Source organism: Heptranchias perlo, chromosome 16 (genome assembly GCF_035084215.1).
Source record: "Heptranchias perlo isolate sHepPer1 chromosome 16, sHepPer1.hap1, whole genome shotgun sequence".
Lineage (NCBI taxonomy): Eukaryota > Metazoa > Chordata > Chondrichthyes > Hexanchiformes > Hexanchidae > Heptranchias > Heptranchias perlo.
In genome coordinates this window covers 7,517,278-7,537,017 of record NC_090340.1, presented here as the reverse complement: position 1 = coordinate 7,537,017, position 19,740 = coordinate 7,517,278, and the positions used below count along the sequence as shown (strand labels likewise).

The following is a 19,740-nucleotide window of genomic DNA, read 5'->3' as shown; positions in this document are numbered from 1 at the left end:
ACATGGTACATTTGACACAGCTATAGATTGTATCTCAGTAAATGCATGGTATATTGTCACAGTTGTAAATTGTATCTTGCCACACAGCAAACAGGGATTTTGAGAAATCTACTTGATATGAAGTTATGATGAATCTGACCGATGAATGCTTTACTATTGTCCTATTGTTTTGGGTAAGCTGTAGGTTGTCTAGGTTAATGGTAGAATTGACTACATATTGGTAATTTTGATAGATCTTTCTTTCCACAAACTTCTAGGATTTCCCTGCACCATATCATGTCGCCTCATTAACACCTCCCCTGTACCAATGACATTTGAGTTGCGGGTTCCTGGTGATGGCAGTGCAGAGATCAGCCGAACAAGCTTCAGCCAGGCCTCGGAACACAGAAGAATAGCTTCATGGGCAAACATTGGATCTGGAGTAAAACCCAAAGAATTCGCTATAAACCCCAGCCATGGCACAATCAAGTCCCATGGTGAAATGGAGATTCAGGTAACAAAATATCTCTCAACTCTTGTTAGCTTTTTTTTATATTGGCATTAGGAATCGGCATTGAATGAGACCTTTGCCAGGTGGGAATCATGTCTGCATTTGGCCTCTGAGCCGGGGAAAGAAATAGTAATGTGATTGAATTTGTCCCGGCTCCTGTGGAAGATTGTTCATCCCTTCCTATCTGCAGGGCTCCATTTTATGATGCCTTTGAGCTAAGTTGGCTGTGAAGTTTCATTTGAAGTTGGCCGTTGAATTTTATGTTGAAGATTTAAAGGGAACATCTTGTTCGACGCTTCACTGAAGCCCCATCTGTTAACTTTTTTTTCATGCAGCACCACACTGTGATGCCTGAAAATGAAAGCGCTGATGCAGACTCCACACCTGTATCTTTCCTCGTTCTATAATAATGATTAAAGCTAATAACTTGAAATGTAATCCATTCATTTCTCTGAAAGTCTACTCTTCGTAGGAGATAATGATGAGAATAATTTATATTTATGGGTATAATTTAGCAGTTTGTACATCCAGCACGCACTTAAGCAGTAGATTAATTGCTCCCATTTCCACCTTTGCAAATGTAAATCATTTCTTGTTTACCTCATTATTCGCCAGTTCCAAGAATCTGCAAGTCATTTATACAGTTTGAAATTGATCCAATTTTTGGATAACAAAGTGTATTTCAAGTTAATCTTTATGCCCAGCGTGCTCTGTAAGGACCCTTCTTAGCTAAGCAACAAACTTATGTGCCTCTTTATGTTAGTGACTATGTAAGAAGCAGCATTTCATTTGGCTCTTCTGAGCCAGCACCAAATATATTTACAATAGCTGTTAACAATTTTAGGTATGTTTGCTTTGAAAACTATTGGTCTGGACATTCGTCTCTGATGCACCTGGGAAATGCTTTGGTCCCAGGTGCTACAGAGAGAAATATTCATCAAGTCTCTGCTCCTTTTACATTGCCTCAGAATTTCCGGGGCTTTCTCAGATAGTTGGATCTGGGCCTGCACCTACAACAGGTTCAGGGCCAGGCCAGCCTTGAGAATAAGGTGGGTGGGGGTTTTCCTAATGCTCCCACCTCAATTTCCACTCAAACAGATAGAAGAGCGCCCATTTTCAAGGCACCTGAAGAAGCTGGTATTCAGCCTTGTGCTTGGAACCTCCTCAGATTAGTGGGTTCAAAGGGGCTAAGCAGCAAGGCCAGAGGGCCTGGGAAGGTAAGGCCTATCTTATTTTGCAGCCTCTACCTTCAGGCCTGGAGGTCTTCTGGCTGCAGTTAAGGCCACGGGCCGGCAACTAGTTCTGTAGCTGCAGGTCTTTCAGGCTCTGCTGCAGGTGGGCTGCACTGGGAGGAGTGTGGCGGCAGGACGGGCCATTCAAATAACTTGGCTTACCAAATGCGGCCAGTCTGAAGCCTGGACAGGTGCAGCATTCATTCTGACAGCCCCCATGCAAAGTTCCTGTCAAAGTCTGATAAATCAACTCCTACCCCTACTTGTTTTCTCACCAGGGGGGTAATTTTTCTGAATACACGCCAGTATAAGGAACCTTGCCCGTTGCCAACACATACTAGCTTGTGATGGGTGAGGCTGCTCACTGCCAGTGCGCACTTGGGAAATTGAGGCTTATATCCCTCAATCCCACCTCTCTCCAGAAGGATATCTAATAGTCTCTTAAATCCATTTAATCTGTCCAATCTTTTCTGGTAACATTCAACAATCCTACAACCCTTTCGGTGAAATAGTTTTGCCTGGATTCTCCTCTTATTCCTGGTTTTTAACTTGTGTCCCTTAATAATTGGAGGTTGAAATTCGACTAGGGTGGGGATGCCGCCTGTTAAACGTCCTGTCCATTGACTCCAATAGAACTGAATGTCCGGCACGGTGTATAACTGGCGGCAGATGCGATGCCATCCGTTTTGCGTTCCCCACCCAAGATGAATTTCACACCCTTGAACTCTTTAGCCATTGAACAATTTCTCCCGATCAATCTTGCCAGTTCTCTCCGTAACCTTGAAAACTTCACATGGGCCCCCTTAAATTCTCTTTTTCAAAAAAAGTAACACCAGCTTCCTTATCCTTTCTCATAAATTGAATTCCTCCTACTCGGCATTATATTTGTTTATCAACTCCCTCTCCACTTATTGGAAATAGTTCCAGTTATTTTATAGCAGAACTGCACGCAGAACTCCAGATGGGTCTGACCAATATCTTATACAATGCCAATGCAATCTCTTTTGATTTGTACTCTATCTCTTTGCTAATACAACCTACTATCTTTTTCCCTTTTTCACCACAGCCAAGCACAGGGTTGACAGTTTGATCAATTTGTCCATAATAACCCAATGATCTCTTTTATGGTCATCATGTTGTGTGACTCTTCAATTTAATGCATGCTCTCTCTTTTGGTTCCTTGCTTCCATACCAATTATTTTACACTTATCCACATTGAGCTTTATCTGCCACCTATTTGGCCTAGTTACCTGAAATGTAAGTTTATTGTTCCTCATTGTTTGCTTGGCTCCTATTTTAGTGGCATCTGCAAATTTAGAGATTTTGTTTACAATGGCCCCATCCAGGCATTTATATCTACATATAATTAATAATATCCAGTCGATCTTCTGTGGCATTGCACATGGTAAGTCTGTCTTACCTGTCCCGATGTCTTTGTGTGCTTTTCCTTTGTGTCTCCTCTTCTGCTTCTCTCCCCTTAACTTTTTTGCTGCTCTCCCTTTTTCTTCATTCCCTTTTTACTTTCCTCCTTTCTTTTTCCCTTAGTATTTTCTCTCACCTTCCTGCTTGCATATCATCCCACCCAACTCCTTCACCACTCAGCACCAAAGCTCTCTGCAACCCCTAACTTTTCTCTTTGTTTAACCTCTAACCTTTCACCGCTCTCCATCACTCAACCAAATTTTCACTTTACCACCTGCTTATCGCCACCAACCTCTGCAGCCCCGTTCTTTTCTCTTCCTACCTGCCCTAATATATTATATCTCCCCAGTGCACAGTCCAAACTCTCCAACAGTCACTCGATGCTTGTTGCACGTTGTGCTTTTCACTTACGTACAACGCTCCGTGATCTCTGCGCTCCTTCAATTCTGGCCGCTTGCACGTGTCCGATTTCCACTGCCCCACCGTTGGCGGCCGTGCTTTCAGCTGCCTAAGTTCTGGAATTCCCTCTCTAAACCACTCCGCCTCTCTACCCCTCTCTCCTCTTTTAAGATGCGCCTTAAAACCTACCTCTTTGACCAAGCTTTTGGTCACCTGCCCTAATATCTCTTTATGTGGCTCAGTGTCAAATTTTTGTCTGATAACGCTCTTGTGAAACACCTTGGGACGTTTTACTACGTTAAAGGAGATATAAAAATGAAAGCCATTGTTGTTACAAAATGAAATCCAACATGATCCATCCCCTTCGCAAGCACATTTTCCATTGAAACACCTTTGGGCTGATTTGTAGTGAATGGACTCAAAATCATGGACAGCATGCCCACCATTTCCTGACACGTGGCCAACAGACAAAGCCTCACGCCAGTAGAATACATTTTGAGGATGTAACTGGTAGAATAGATTTTGTTATTTTTTTATTCGTTCATGGGATGTGGGCATCGCTGGTGAGGTCAGCATTTACTGCCCATCCCTAATTGCCCTTGAGAAGGTGGTGGTGAGCCGCCTTCTTGAATCGCTGCAGTCCGTGTGGTGAAGGTTCTCCCACAGTGCTGTTAGGAAGGAAGTTCCAGGATTTTGACACAGGACGATGAAGGAACGGCGATCTATTTCCAAGTCAGGATGGCGTGTGACTTGGAGGGGAACGTGCAGGTGGTGTTGTTCCCATGTACCTGCTGCTGTTGTCCTTCTAGGTGGTAGAGGTCGCGGGTTTGGGAGGTGCTGTCGAAGAAGCCTTGGCGAGTTGCTGCAGTGCATCCGGTGGATGGTGCACACTGCAGCCACTGTGCGCCGGTGATGAAGGGAGTGAATGTTTAGGGTGGTGGATGGGGTGCCAATCAAGCGGGCTGCTTTGTCCTGGATGGTGTTGAGCTTCTTGAGTGTTGTTGGAGCTGCACTCATCCAGGGAAGTGGAGAGTATTCCATCACACTCCTGACTTGTGCCTTGTAGATGGTGGAAAGGCTTTGGGGAGTCAGGAGGTGAGTCACTCGCCGCAGAATACACAGCCTCTGACCTGCTCTTGTAGCCACAGTATTTATGTGGTTGGTCCAGTTAAGTTTCTGGTCAATGGTGACCCCCAGGATGTTGATGGTGGGGGTTTCGGTGATGATAATGCCGTTGAATGTCAAGGGGAGGTGGTTAGACTCTCTCTTGTTGGAGATGGTCATTGCCTGGCACTTGTCTGGCACGAATGTTACTTGCCACTTATGAGCCCAAGACTGTATGTTAACCAGGTCTTGCTGCATGTGGGCTCGGACTGCTTCATTATTTGAGGGGTTGCGAATGGAACTGAACACTGCACAATCATCAGCGAACATCCCCATTTCTGACCTTATGATGGAGGGAAGGTCATTGATGAAGCAGCTGAAGATGGTTGGGCCTAGGAACTGAGGAACTCCTGCAACAATGCCCTGGGGCTGAGATGATTGTCCTCCATCAACCACTACCATCTTCCTTTGTCCTAGGTATGACTCCAGCCACTGGAGAGTTTTCCCCCTGATTCCCATTTTACTAGGGCTCCTTGGTGCCACACTCGGTCAAAAGCTGCCTTGATGTCAAGGGCAGTCACTCTTTCCTCACCTCTGGAATTCAGCTCTTTTGTCCATATTTGGACCAAGGCTGTAATGAGGTCTGGAGCTGAGTGGTCCTGGCGGAACCCAAACTGAGCATCGGTGAGCAGGTTATTGGTGAGTAAGTGCCACTTGATAGCACTGTCGACGACACCTTCCATCATTTTACTGATGATTGAGAGTAGACTGATGGGGCGGTAATTGGCCGGATTGGATTTGTCCTGCTTTTCGTGGACAGGACATACCTGGGCAATTTTCCACATTGTCGGGTAGATGCCAGTGTTGTAGCTGTACTGGAACAGTTTGGCTAGAGGCGCAGCTAGTTCTGGAGCACAAGTCTTCAGCACTACAGCCGGGATGTTGTCGGGGCCCATAGCCTTTGCTGTATCCAGTGCACTCAGCCGTTTCTTGATATCACGTGGAGGAATTGAATTGGCTGAAGACTGGCTTCTGTGATGGTGGGGATATCGGGAGGAGGCCGAGATGGATCATCCACTCCACACTCCTGGCTGAAGATGGTTTCAAAAGCTTCAGCCTTGTCTTTTGCACTCACGTGCTGGACTCCGCCATCATTGAAGCTGGGGATGTTTACAGAGCCTCCTCCTCCCATTAGTTTCTTAATTGTCCACCACCATTCACGACTGGATGTGGTAGGACTGCAGAGCTTTGATCTGATTCATTGGTTGTGGAATCGCTTAGCTTTGTCTATAGCATGTTGCTTCCGCTGTTTAGCATACATGTGGTCCTGAGATGTAGATTCACCAGGTTGGCACCTCATTTTTAGGTACGCCTGATGCTGCTCCTGGCATGCTCTTCTACAATCCTCATTGAACCAGGGTTGATCCCCTGGCTTGTTGGTAATGGTAGCGTGAAGAATATTCCAGGCATGAGGTTACAGATTGTGGTGGAATACAATTCTGCTGCTGGCCCACAGCGCCTCATGGATGCCCAGTTTTGAGCTACGAGATCTGTTCTATCCCATTTAGCACGGTGATAGTGCCACACAACACGTTGGATGGTATCCTCAGTGCAAAGATGGGGCTTTGTCTCCACGAAGGACTGTGCGGTGGTCACCCCTACCGATGCTGTCATGGACAGATAGATTGGTGAGGACAAGTGAGTTTTTCCCTCACCACCTGCCACAGGCCCAGTCTGGCAGCTATGTCCATCAGGACTCAGCCAGCTGTGATGCTACCGAGCCACTCTTGGTGATGGACATTGAATTCCCCCACTCAGAGTACATTCTGTGCCCTTGCTACCCTCAGTGCTTCCTCCAAATGGTTTTCAACATGGCGGAGGACAGATTCATCAGCTGAAGGAGGGTGGTAAGTGGTAATCAGCAGGAGGTTTCTTTGCCCATGTTTGATCTGATGCCATGAGGTCCAGAGTCAATGTTGAGGACTCCAACGGTCACTCCCTCCTGATTGTATATCACTGTACCACCACCTCTGGTCGGTCTGTTCTGCTAGTGGGACAGGACATACCCAGGGATGGTGATGGAAGAGTCTGGGACATTGGCTGAAAGGTATGATTCTGTGAGTATGGCTATGTCAGGTTGTTGCTTGACTAGTCTGTGGGACAACTGACCCAATTTTGGCACAAGTCCTCAGATGTTAGTGAGGAGGACTTTGCAGGGTCGACAGGCTTGGTTTGCCTTTGTCGTGTCCGGTGCCTAGTGGTCCGTCCGGTTTTATTCTTATTATGACTTTTTTTAGCAAGATTTTACAAATGAGTGACTTGCTAGGCCATTTCAGAGGGCAACTAAGAATCAACCACATTGCTGTGGGTCTGGAGTCACATGTAGGCCAGATAGGGTAAGGATGGCAGGTTTCTTTCCCTAAAGGGGCATTAGTGAACCAGATGGGTTTTTACGACAATCTGGTAGTTTCATGACCACCATTACTGATACTAGTATTTTAATTCCAGATTTTATTTCACTAATTGAATTTAAATTCTCCAGCCGTTATGGCAGGATTTGAACTCATAACTCAGGATTATTAGTTCCAGTCTCTGGATTACTAGTCTAGTAACATAACCACTATGCTACCGTACCCATAGGGAGAACCAGTGGATGTGGTTTATTTGGATTTTCAGAAGTCCCACATGAGAGGTTAGTGTGCAAAATTGAAGCACATGGGATTGGGGGTAATATACTGGCATGGATTGAAAATTGATTGACAGACAGGAAACAGAGAGTAGCAATAAATGGGTCTTTTTCGGGTGGCAGGCAGTGACTAGTGGGGTACCGCAGGGATCAGTGCTTGGGCTATTCACAATATATATCAATGATTTGGATGAGGGAACCAAATGTAATATTTCCAAGTTTGCTGATGACGCGAAACTAGATGGGATTGAGAGTTGTGAGGAGAATGCAAAGAGGCTTCAAGGCGATTTAGACAAGTTGAGTGAGTGGGCAAATACATGGCAGAAGCAGTATAATGTGAATAAATGTGAAGTTATCCACTTCGGTAGATATGCAAAGTATTATTTAAATGGTGATAGATTGGGGAATGTTGATGTACAAAGGGACCTGGGTGTCCTTTTACACCAGTCACTGAAAGCAAACATGCAGGTGCAGCAAGCAGTTAGGAAGGCAAATGGTATGTTGGCCTTCATTGCAAGAGGATTTGAGTATAAGAGCAAGGATGTCTTACTGCAGTTATACATGGTCTTGGTGAGACCACACCCAGAGTATTGTGTGCAGTTTTGGTCTCCTTACCTGGAAAGGATATACTTGCCATAGAGGGTGTGCAACGAAGGTTCACCAGACTGATCCCTGGGATGACCGGACTGTCATATAAGGAGAGATTAGGTCGATTCGGCCGGTATTCACTCGAGTTTAGAAGAATGAGAGGGGATCTCATTGAAACATTTTAAATTCTGACAGGGCTAGACAGACTGTATGTAGGGAGGATGTTTCCCCTGGCTGGGGGTCCAGAACGAGGGGTCACAGTCTCAGGATACGGGGTAGGACATTTAGGACTGAGATGAGGAGAAATTTCTTCACTCAGAGGGTGGTGAACCTGTGGAATTCTCTACCACAGAAGGCTGTGGAGGCCAAGTCACTGAATATATTTAATTGTAAACAATTTTACAACACCAAGTTATAGTCCAGCAATTTTATTTTAAATTCACAAGCTTTCGGAGACTTCCTCCTTCCTCAGGTAAATGTTTCAGGAGCTCCATGTTTCAGGAGCTCCTTGAAGCCTACGCATTTATACATATAGAACAATACATGGTGTTTACAGACTGCCCCTGCAACTGCCCGTTGCCAAGGCAATCACCGTGTTCAGACAGAGAGGTGTCACCTGCAGAACCCCCGAATACACATTCAACAAAAAAACAAACAGGGAAAAAAAACAGAGAAAAAAAACAGAGAGAGGCAGAAACATCCGGAAGGCAGAGAGAGCCAGCAAATGACCCATTATATTAAAAACAGATAACATTTGTTCGCTGGTGGGGTAACGTGTAGCGTGACATGAACCCAAGATCCCGGTTGAGGCCGTCCTCATGGGTGCGGAACTTGGCTATCAATTTCTGCTCGACGATTTTGCGTTGTCGTGTGTCTCGAAGGCCGCCTTGGAGTACGCTTACCCGAAGGTCGGTGGATGAATGTCCATGACTGCTGAAGTGTTCCCCGACTGGGAGGGAACCCTCCTGTTTGGCGATTGTTGCGCGGTGTCCGTTCATCCGTTGTCGCAGCGTCTGCATGGTCTCGCCAATGTACCATGCTCTGGGGCATCCTTTCCTGCAACGTATGAGGTAGACAACGTTGGCCGAGTCACAGGAGTATGAACCATGCACCTGGTGGGTGGTGTCCTCTCGTGTGATGGTGGTATCTGTGTCGATGATCTGGCATGTCTTGCAGAGGTTACCGTGGCAGGGTTGTGTGGCGTCGTGGACGCTGTTCTCTTGAAAGCTAGGTAATTTGCTGCGAACGATGGTCTGTTTGAGGTTGGGTGGCTGTTTAAAGGCGAGTAGTGGAGGTGTGGGGATGGCCATAGCGAGGTGTTTGTCCTCATTGATGACATGTTGAAGGCTGCGGAGAACATGGCGTAGTTTCTCCGCTCCGGGGAAGTACTGGACGACAAAGGGTACTCTGTTGGTTGCGTCCCTCAGGAGACTAACACGGGACGCAACCAACAGAGTACCCTTCGTCGTCCAGTACTTCCCCGGAGCGGAGAAACTACGCCATGTTCTCCGCAGCCTTCAACATGTCATCAATGATGACGAACACCTCGCTATGGCCATCCCCACACCTCCACTACTCGCCTTTAAACAGCCACCCAACCTCAAACAGACCATCGTTCGCAGCAAATTACCTAGCTTTCAAGAGAACAGCGTCCACGACGCCACACAACCCTGCCACGGTAACCTCTGCAAGACATGCCAGATCATCGACACAGATACCACCATCACACGAGAGGACACCACCCACCAGGTGCATGGTTCATACTCCTGTGACTCGGCCAACGTTGTCTACCTCATACGTTGCAGGAAAGGATGCCCCAGAGCATGGTACATTGGCGAGACCATGCAGACGCTGCGACAACGGATGAACGGACACCGCGCAACAATCGCCAAACAGGAGGGTTCCCTCCCAGTCGGGGAACACTTCAGCAGTCATGGACATTCATCCACCGACCTTCGGGTAAGCGTACTCCAAGGCGGCCTTCGAGACACACGACAACGCAAAATCGTCGAGCAGAAATTGATAGCCAAGTTCCGCACCCATGAGGACGGCCTCAACCGGGATCTTGGGTTCATGTCACGCTACACGTTACCCCACCAGCGAACAAATGTTATCTGTTTTTAATATAATGGGTCATTTGCTGGCTCTCTCTGCCTTCCGGATGTTTCTGCCTCTCTCTGTTTTTTTTCTCTGTTTTTTTTCCCTGTTTGTTTTTTTATTGAATGTGTATTCGGGGGTTCTGCAGGTGACACCTCTCTGTCTGAACACGGTGATTGCCTTGACAACGGGCAGTTGCAGGGGCAGTCTGTAAACACCATGTATTGTTCTATATGTATAAATGCGTAGGCTTCAAGGAGCTCCTGAAACATTTACCTGAGGAAGGAGGAAGTCTCCGAAAGCTTGTGAATTTAAAATAAAATTGCTGGACTATAACTTGGTGTTGTAAAATTGTTTACAATTGTCAACCCCAGTCCATCACCGGCATCTCCACATCATGAATATATTTAAGAAGGAGCTGGATAGATTTCTAGAGACAAAAGGCATCAAGGGGTATGGGTAGAGAGTGGGAATATGGTATTGATCAGCCATGATCATATTGAATGGCGGAGCAGGCTCGAAGGGCCGAATGGCCTACTCCTGCTCCTATTTTCTATGTTTCTATGTTTCTATGGTCCCGGTAAGCAAGGCTTATCCCCAACAGTACAAAGTTGGAAAATTGCTTGGAACAAAATGTACGAGTCCAATACTTATTTGAGTATAAAGTCAGCTCAGAGAAATACAATCATATCTAGTGGTGAGTAATCTACTGTTCAGCTTCATTCCATTTTCGTTAGAGTGACTCAAGTAATCTCCAGAAAACCTCCAGCTCTCATTCAGACGTACTGTGCCAGTAATTTCCGAGAAATCCTAGCTTTATCTTCCCAGCAGTTTCTCAGAGGAGAGATTTATTTTTTAAGAGCTCTCTTGTGACATTGGTGTCTGCTTGTACCTGTGTAGATATGTTAGAAATTCAGTTGGTGTTGTAAAGCTCAGTAAAATTCCAAAAACTTAAAAAAGGAATTTAACTGGTGTCTCTTTCACATAACTTTATTACCATAAAAAATTTTAGAGGATGTTTGTCTCAATATACATTGTATTTGTCTTCGGCGGTAGTGCAAAACGGGCGGTGATGAATCGGCTGTCTGTTTTACACCTCACCCAATTTCCTCCTCCATTGACTTCAGCTGGGCATGGTGTAAAGCAGGCTGCCCATTAACTGTCGGACTATTAGTGCCGCTGCCAAAGAGAATTTCACCGGCATAAGGCCATGCCTTAGTCATGATCTCATTTTATTGAATTGCAAACTGCCTGCTCTCCTCAATGATTTATTCACTGGATATGATGCTGGACTTCTTTTTGTTTTAAAAAATGCTTTTGTACTGCTTAGTCAATTAATACGATATGCGAAGTACAGGCTTGGAAGAGCTCAGATTTAATCACTGGACCGCCCTGAGTTTATTGTTCTCAGCAAGAACGACAATCCATAATTCCCTCTCCTCCCATTCCAACATCAGCAACCACTTATTTGATCACTATGCCTTACCCTCTGGTATTCCCCCCTAGATCCCTCTACCTTGCCACCCTCCTCTCTGCTTTCAAAAGCCACCTGAAAAACCTCTTTAGCCTTAAAACCCCTCCAAATCTTTCAATTTCCCTCCCTTTCACTCCTGCTTGCCTTTTTATCCATCTAGTAAAGCGCTTAGAGCCATCTCCATATGTGAGAGTGGTGTAGAATGTATATTTTTTAACCTAGTTTTTAACTATTATTTTTACAGGAACACACTCTATTTTTCTAGTCCATTCCTTAATCCAGCAGGGCCACAGATCAGTTGTGGTTGAGGGCACAGTTAGGCAACCTATCAGAGCTGTTCAGAATGAGCCATTGGGAAGTCTATCAAAGTGATTTGAGGAGGAGTTTTCCTCATTCCGAGTGAAGAAGTTCATGGCCGCTGTTGATATAGGCTATGCTTTAGCACAAGTGGCTTTTGAAGTCGAGAGTATAAAATAATTTAAAAGGGAATTTGAAAATGATCCGCGGGGGGGGGGGGGGGGGGGGGGGGAGGAAAATCTATGAAAATGACTCCAGATTAAGAGTGAGCACAGGCCCGATGGGCTCAGTGGCTTCTTTATGTGCTGTAAATTGTATTATTCTGTGGCTTTAGTTTTTCACGGTGACATAGTTGAGTTTGGGAAAGTAACTGTATGAGAGATTGAATCTGCAACCTGCCCTATCACTGCAGAGCAAGTTGATATAGTGCTGCCCACTTTACATTATTTTATTTTACACTTTATTTTAGCCATGTGAAAAATTACAAAAGCCCACCAGAAGATTTACCAGCATTTTATTTTATCTTTCCTACATTGGAGCAAGTTTCAACTCCATTCTCTTTTTTAAAAAAAATGCTGCTCATGAAGGTGTTGGTTCTAATATTATAAATGGGTTCAAGATGTGCTTCTGGAGAGGGAAGGGGTTGAGGAATGTGGTGAGACGGTATGTACATAGGTTTAGGTGGGATTGTAACAACCATTTTCTATTCCTAAGAAATCTTGTGTTCTGTAAGTGTAACATTGACCCTATTTTGGCCAGTGTTGGACACCCTCTACTCTGGGCCAATTGCATGTTTTAACCCCATGCTCAGAAAAGTGTCATTGCAGGTTTTCTAAGTCAGTTTACCAATTTAATGTTGATCGTACAAATTTTGGGTCTGCACTAGATATTTTCTCAGGTTTAGCATCAGAGATCTCTCCTGTAAGTGGACCCAGATTCCTTATGATCAGGAGTTTACCTCTATTGCCCAATATCCAGTCATGTGATAGCCTGACCCGGGGGGTCGTAACAATGAAACCCCTTGTTATGTGAACTGATCTCACTTGTACCTCCACATGCACTTCTCCAAACATCCGAATTGACAAGCTGATTTATTTTACAAACGGCGAATGAATGAATAGAGCAATATTTTATAGTAAAATTCATCTTATTTCAGCTTATTTTTTCTCGGTTATGAGGACTGTTACAAAAATAACAAAGTACATCACACTGTTGCTGTTTGGAGGTTAAATGCACTCTACTGACTGAAAGATTCAGGTTGATCCTGAATGGAAAGAAGCAGTTATCTCCACTTGGCTATGTCTTCGTTACCAGATCACACAGACTGTTTTAGACCACATGCTTCCTTGTTTCCTTGGCTGGATAGGAAGCCAAGGGCTTGGCCACTGACCTTCTCCCAGCTCTCCATGTCTGGGGATTAGCTAGTTGAGCTGCCTATCAAATCTGACTACTGCCCTCCTAGGTGTGGGTCTCTGGCAGCTAACCTCTGCTGAGATTAAACGAATAGGGCCATTCCAACACCTCGTGTAAATGCTTGCTCAGATGTCTTTAAGCAAACCTCCCTTATCTCAAGCAATCTGGATAGACACTATGGGTCAAAGGAAATTGGATGGGGTGTAAACTGGGCTGCCGATTCGCTATCACCCGTTTTGCACTAATGCTGAAGATTAATTTCCCCCTCCCCTCCTCCCCCTCCCCCCATGTCTGAATTCTAATCCACATCCCCAGCATGTAATTTGTTCTGTGGATATAAACCCCAGGGAGCAAAATTTAATAATAAGATTTTAATACAAATTACACCAAAGTTCTCCCATGGCCAAACCAAGACTGTCAATCTGTGCTAAGCTCAGCAGATGGGCGGGGATTTTAATTTTAGATACTTTTGTCTTTTCTCCTAGGTGACATTGTGCTCCAACACTCCAAAGAAATACGAGCTGGCCCTGGTTGTGGACGTCGAGAATGTTGGCGAGGAAGTGTTAGCAATCCCCATCTTGGCACGGTAACTTCCCTTTTCATTCATCCTGTGCACGTGAATATTAGGGGCGGTGGATGTGAATTGAATTCTGCTGAATACTGTCATGCATTTACATGCAGAAAGCTAGCATTTGCTCTTCACAACATAACACGTTGTCAGTACAGTAGTGGTATTTTAGAACATTTATAAAGTGCAAGCAAGTTAGAACTTGAACATAGCCTAAAAATTAGAGCTAGGATTTTCAGGATTGAAGTTAGGAAACACTTCTACATGCAAAGGGTGGTAGAAGTTTGGAACTCTCTTCTGCAAATGGCAGTTGATGCTAGTTCAATTGTGAATTTCAAATCTGAGATTGATAGAGTTTTGTTAACCAAGGATATTAAGGAACATGGGTCTAAGGCGAATATACGGAGTTAGGTCACAGATCAGCCATGGTGTCATTGAATGGCAGAACAGGCTCGAGGGGCTGAATGGCCTCCTTCTGTTCCTATGTTCCAATGAACCTGGAAATTAGAGGAACTTCAATATCAATGGAAATGAAAAGCTGGCGGTTAAGGGCGGCCAATCCGCAATGGTCAGTTTTACGCCCAGGCTGCTAGTTGAAAATCTACCCCAATGTGGCAAGTAACCCATTTTCCATCCTCCAACCCCAGTGTAGTCCCAGCGCATCGTATGTCCTGTCATCAATGGACAGAATATGATTGCCCTTAAAGCTGTGCTGGGGGAAATGTCTGGAGCAAGTCATCATACTGCTAATTTCAGTGAAGCTGCCTTAGAGGTGCTGCAGCGAGAGATCTTGGAAATAAGGGCATTCCAATTGGAGCTGAGGGTCACCCTGCAGTTAAGAGCAGGGTCAGAGCCACCTGGATGGAGGTGGCAGAAAGAGTCAATCCGAACCTGGACACAGGTGAGGAAGAAATTTGCTGGTCTCTGAAAAGTTGCAAAAGTAGGTGTGCCAAAATTTAGTTGAATTTATCAAAATCGCCTTACACCTTAACAGCACTTCATTGCATGGTTGGCACAGCATGATAGAGGGAGAATGAATAGCATTCTACTAACTGTTCACGTGCTTTCGTAATGCACTTTCATGCCCAGGTTTTAAAAGGGCTGCATTACTGCCAGGAAGACGTGTTTCCTCTGTGTCCCATGAGAACAGGTGCTGGGTGTGAAATACCCATGATGTACAGAGTGTTGGTGAGACCGCATCTGGAGTACTGAGTTCAGTTTTGTGCACTGCATCTCAAGAAAGATATATTGGCCTGGAAAGGGGTACAGTGTAGATTCACCAGAATGATGCCAGGGCTCAAAGGGTTAAATTACGAGGACACGTTGCATAAACTTGGTTTGTATTTCTTTGAGTTTAGAAGGTTGCGGAGTGATCTAATTGAGGTGTTTAAAATGATAAAGGTCGATAGGGTAGATACAGAGGAACTAGGGGGCATAATCCAGAACAAGGGGGCGTATTCTTAAAATGAGAGTTAAACCAGTTCGGAGTAAAATCGGAAAGCACTTTTTTCACACAAAGGGTAGTGGAAATCTGGAAGTCTTTCCTAAAAGGCTGTGGATGCTGGGTCAATTGATATTTTCAAGACTGAGATTGATAGATTTTTGTTAGGTAAGGGTATCGAGCGATATGGACTAAAGACGGGTAAATGGAGTTGAGGCACAGATCAGCCATGATCTGATTGAATGGCAGAATAGTATCGAGGGGCTGAATGGCCTAGTCCCGTTCCTATGTGAGTTTTCCACTGCTTCCCAATGTGTTCAGCTGGACGTGAAGGAAGGGATGTGAAGCGTCTTGTGGTGCGCCTGTACATTGCTGGTAAGTTGCAGGTGATGTTTAATGCAGTGAGAGCAAAGTGGCTGCAACTGAGAAACATGCCTATTACAGTGCATGGTTACAAGGTTATGGATACCTCTTGTTACCTTAGTTATCCTGGAGAGCTCAGTTAACATTTTCCGGCATTGAGTAGCCATGCGGGAGCTGCTGGAAGTCACCTACTTTCATGGGGCCTGCATCATGCCCTTTGTGGGACTCCTTTCATTGGGGACAAATAGCTGGATCGTCTTCTGGATTAGAGACTGAAGCACCCAAACTGAAGAGTCTGTAAATTTGTGGGCTTGGTGCCCTGAAGAAGCTCCAGCCTCAGACATTGCATTGAGCCACATTGTTACAGGTACAATATGGCTGCTGCAGCCATGTCAGCTGCTGCAGCAGCAATGGATTTTCCTCCCCATCCCCCTCCCCAGAGGCAGACTCCCTATGGAGCCCACCATGTATAGGAAAATTAGACTGATTCTTGACAGTGTAACACTGGCTAGTGGAAATATGAAAATCTAACCCTCAGCAGCAGCAAAGGTACAGATGGGAGAAATAAAGTTAGGCACAATAGTAGATGTTAGTCTGATCTGGTTTTTCTTTAAATGTATTTGTGTTTGATAGACAAGTAATGGAATGTCTTATTTAAGGCAAAGCAGCTTTGTGTTGTAGTCCCTTTGGACAAAGTAGACCATATGCCTCAAATTGACACTGTTGATTACTGCTAATCTTTTTCTCATTCACCATGTAATTAGCAGATGGTGAAGGTTGTGTATTAATGTAGGTGTCACACAATGACTGACGGACTTCTCACCAGCTTTTGCCAACTTTTGTTCAACAGGTGCATTGTTCCTAATGTGGAGGTGGTTAACCCACACATTGATCTTGGACGTTGCTTTCTCAAGTATCCTTATCAATGCATGGTAAATCTGCGGAACACCAATGACCTTCCAGCATGTTATGGGGTAGTTCCACAGGTTAGTGCTAATTAGAATGATTAGACGCTTGTTTCATGATGTCAGAGAGATTATTGCATAAAGTAGCAGGGTGACGTAAAAGTTTTTAAAAATCCGTATGGAAGAAGCCATAAGTTGATGAGTGTAGTGGGTACAAGAGGGGAAGCAAATAATGGCTAGATTGCCTATTGGAGCATTGTGCCGAAAACACACTGCATCACAGGATGGCAGGTGGTGCTTTCTTCCTCTCAAATGACTCCCGTTAGAGTGCACTCTGCCTCAGCTAGGTGTCCTTCGGGAGATGTTGAATGAAGAACCAAAATTAGGCTGCAGGCCAACAAGTGATGCTCCCACTCTCTACACACAGTTGAGGATGACTAAAATGAAAATTACACAAGGCAAGAGAACAATCAAAAAATGGATAGTCACAAAAGGGATAAAATAATGTTTTTGGCTCTGTAAATAATAGATAGAGGGTCAAAGCCCTGAAATACCCGTTAAGGGATAATTTGGGCAGAAGATCGGGTGCATTATAATAATTCTTCTCATTAGTTTTCACCGACAAATAAAGACTGTGACCATATTCCACATCCAGTAGTTTTGGCACAATAGTCCACAACATACTTAGAGGTTAGTAAAACTTGTGTTATCAAGAAACTAGAGGAATTCAATCTGCACAGCACCTGGACCAGATGGGATACACACCACAATGCTAACAAAAGAAAAGGCTTTAGTAACTTCATAAATACAGAAAATGTACTGAGGACTGAATGATGACATTGTTTTTTTGATATTCATAAAAGGATTGAGGTATAAAGTGAGCAATTATTAACCAGCATGGATTTAGAAGCAATAATTTATACTGCATGAGTATATGGGAACTTCCTTAGAGATTACTAAATTAGTGGACAGTGACTATTCAATTGATATAATTATTTCAGATTCAGAAGGCATTTGACAAAGTTTCATTTGCGAGTCTTTCAAAGAAGATTAAGGGTTATGGAATTAAAGAAAAATTAAATTAGCTGGATTGAGAACAAGCTTGCCAATAGGAAGCAGAAGGTGACAAGGGGAGGGGGCAGAATTCCACAGGGTTCTGCTCAGTGCCACCTATTGTTCGGGCTACTCAAACAATTTCGGAGAGTGTTTTTTGTATATAATTTCTGGTGACATTGATACATTGGGAGAAGGTTCAGAGTAGGACGAGAAGAATGATTGAGTCTTAAGACTGTAATTGTGAGGAGAGAGTAATAGGACTGAACTTATCTTTGTTGGAGAAGAGAACATTAAGAGGGTAGATGATTCAGACGTACATAGGTAATTTGACTTGGGCTGGGAGTACAGATTGGGGAGTGTTTTGCTGAATATCAAACAGTTGGTGGGTTGGTGGAGCGTGAATAGTTCCATATATGAGTTCCCATTCTCACTGGGTTCGCTGAAGGGGATGTACCATACCAAGGCTCTAATATTAGGGAGGGTGATTCACCCAGGCCCGAATTCAGGCACCATTAAAAGGCTAGCTGAAGAATGGAACTGGCAGAGACACATGAGGTAGGTGGCTTGTCAGCCCTATTAGCTAGATAATGGTGCATGGAATAGAGGCACTGCGGCTTCCATCAACAAAACTGAAATGAAAAATATCATTAACCAAACAAAAGAATTTCATAAATTAAACCTAAAAGCAATATTTCTACAAAAATAAAACAAGTAAAACTTGACAGCCAACACTAATAGTTTTTATTATTATTATCATTAAAACCAGAAAGAAGGACCACTCTGATTAAATATTGCAAAATTATATCTAAATATATATCAGCTGTCTCTGCTCTAACTATGGTTGTTGATTGTTTTCAGGAAATCAATAGGTCTCAACTGAAAATAGAAACTAAAAGTGTTTTGTTGATAAAAACAAATCAAAATTTGAAGCTAAGGCCAGTTTGGTTCGAGGACCTTTAATGGACAAAAGCCTAGCAGCACTGACATTGATTCATTTTTTTAAATGTGTCACAAATGCATGAATACATTTGCGACTAATATCAGACAGCGTGATTTCAACCAGTAGTGTTCTGCTCTCTGGTTATGACTGTGTGAAATACAGTTTCATCCTCAGCTATTGCCATATTTTCTAAAGTGCCCTCTGGCCGTTTGTTGATTTCAACCTTAAAATATTGCCGTGATTTTTCTTATCCTCATAAATCAGTTTATTTTCAACAGGGGTGCATATTCAACTTAAAAACCATCTGAGGAAAGTACTGCACTTTTCCCAAAGCTCCCAATAATGAGCTGTCAGTATTAAGTTGCCAGTAATGAGCTCCCAGCAGTGCAGGCTGCAGCAGAAATGGCACTGAGTAATCCCAAAGGCAGGCTGCATTAAAGTGGCTCAGATAATGAAGTGCTGGTGATTTTTGTAAAGCTAAGTAGAACTCTCTTTTGTAAAATGAATCCCAACCTAAAATATTGAGCAGGACAAGGGTTAAAATCCTGAGTTTTTGGGGGTTAATGTTATGAACAAATTTGTGTTGCTCCCCTATTTTTGATGATCTGATCCATTGTTGATATTAGGGGATGGGGCCTTGATTCCAGTAAGAATCTATTTTCTCTTTATTCTCGTGCCCAGCAGGACAATTTGCATTGCTTTCTGTTTTAGGTCAACCCAATCAAAATTATAGAGTTTTATATTTCATTTTGATCTTTGGATGTCTCGTTCTTTTTTATGTGTGACCGCATAAAACGTGGAACAGAGTTTGCCTGCTTCAGGAAATGGTTTAGAGAAACTTGCTGATCATGGACCTGAGCAAGGCAGAATCCACTTTGTGTTTAAATGCTTGGATGAAGGGGGCTTTGATGGTCCAGGGGCCAGACAGTGGCCTTTCACCTTGGGACCTGAACTTGAACCCAACCCAGACTGATGGAATGAAATTCTCCTGTATGTGCTGGCTGTAAGGAATGAGTTTGGACAAGCTCAACCCAGTTCTTAGTCATGGCACAAAATAGGCCCTAATTGGTAGTCTTATTCAGAGAGACCATAAGATGGCTGGCTTGGGAGTGGCTGGTGCTGACATTGGGTGCATGAAATAGAAAATGTTCCATTCCCCAGCACTCACATTTCTCACCTTATTGAGCAAAAGAGTTCACAAAAAGTAGATGAGTTCTGTGTGAAAGCGCTGCTTTGCTGTGTTGCACGTGTTGGTTTTTTTGTTG

At 44.1% G+C, this 19,740-nt stretch overlaps 1 protein-coding gene across 1 annotated transcript in view; it reads left to right on the top strand.

Annotated features, from left to right (window-relative positions):
* The window catches only part of hydin (HYDIN axonemal central pair apparatus protein), a 1,099,250-nt gene that overhangs the window by 359,552 nt on the left and 719,958 nt on the right, over positions 1 to 19,740 (top strand). Inside the window, exons 15-17 of the mRNA XM_067997614.1 lie at positions 258 to 493; positions 13,688 to 13,788; positions 16,425 to 16,560. Coding sequence (XP_067853715.1) covers positions 258 to 493; positions 13,688 to 13,788; positions 16,425 to 16,560 — 473 coding nt within the window. The remainder of the gene's footprint in view (positions 1 to 257; positions 494 to 13,687; positions 13,789 to 16,424; positions 16,561 to 19,740) is intronic.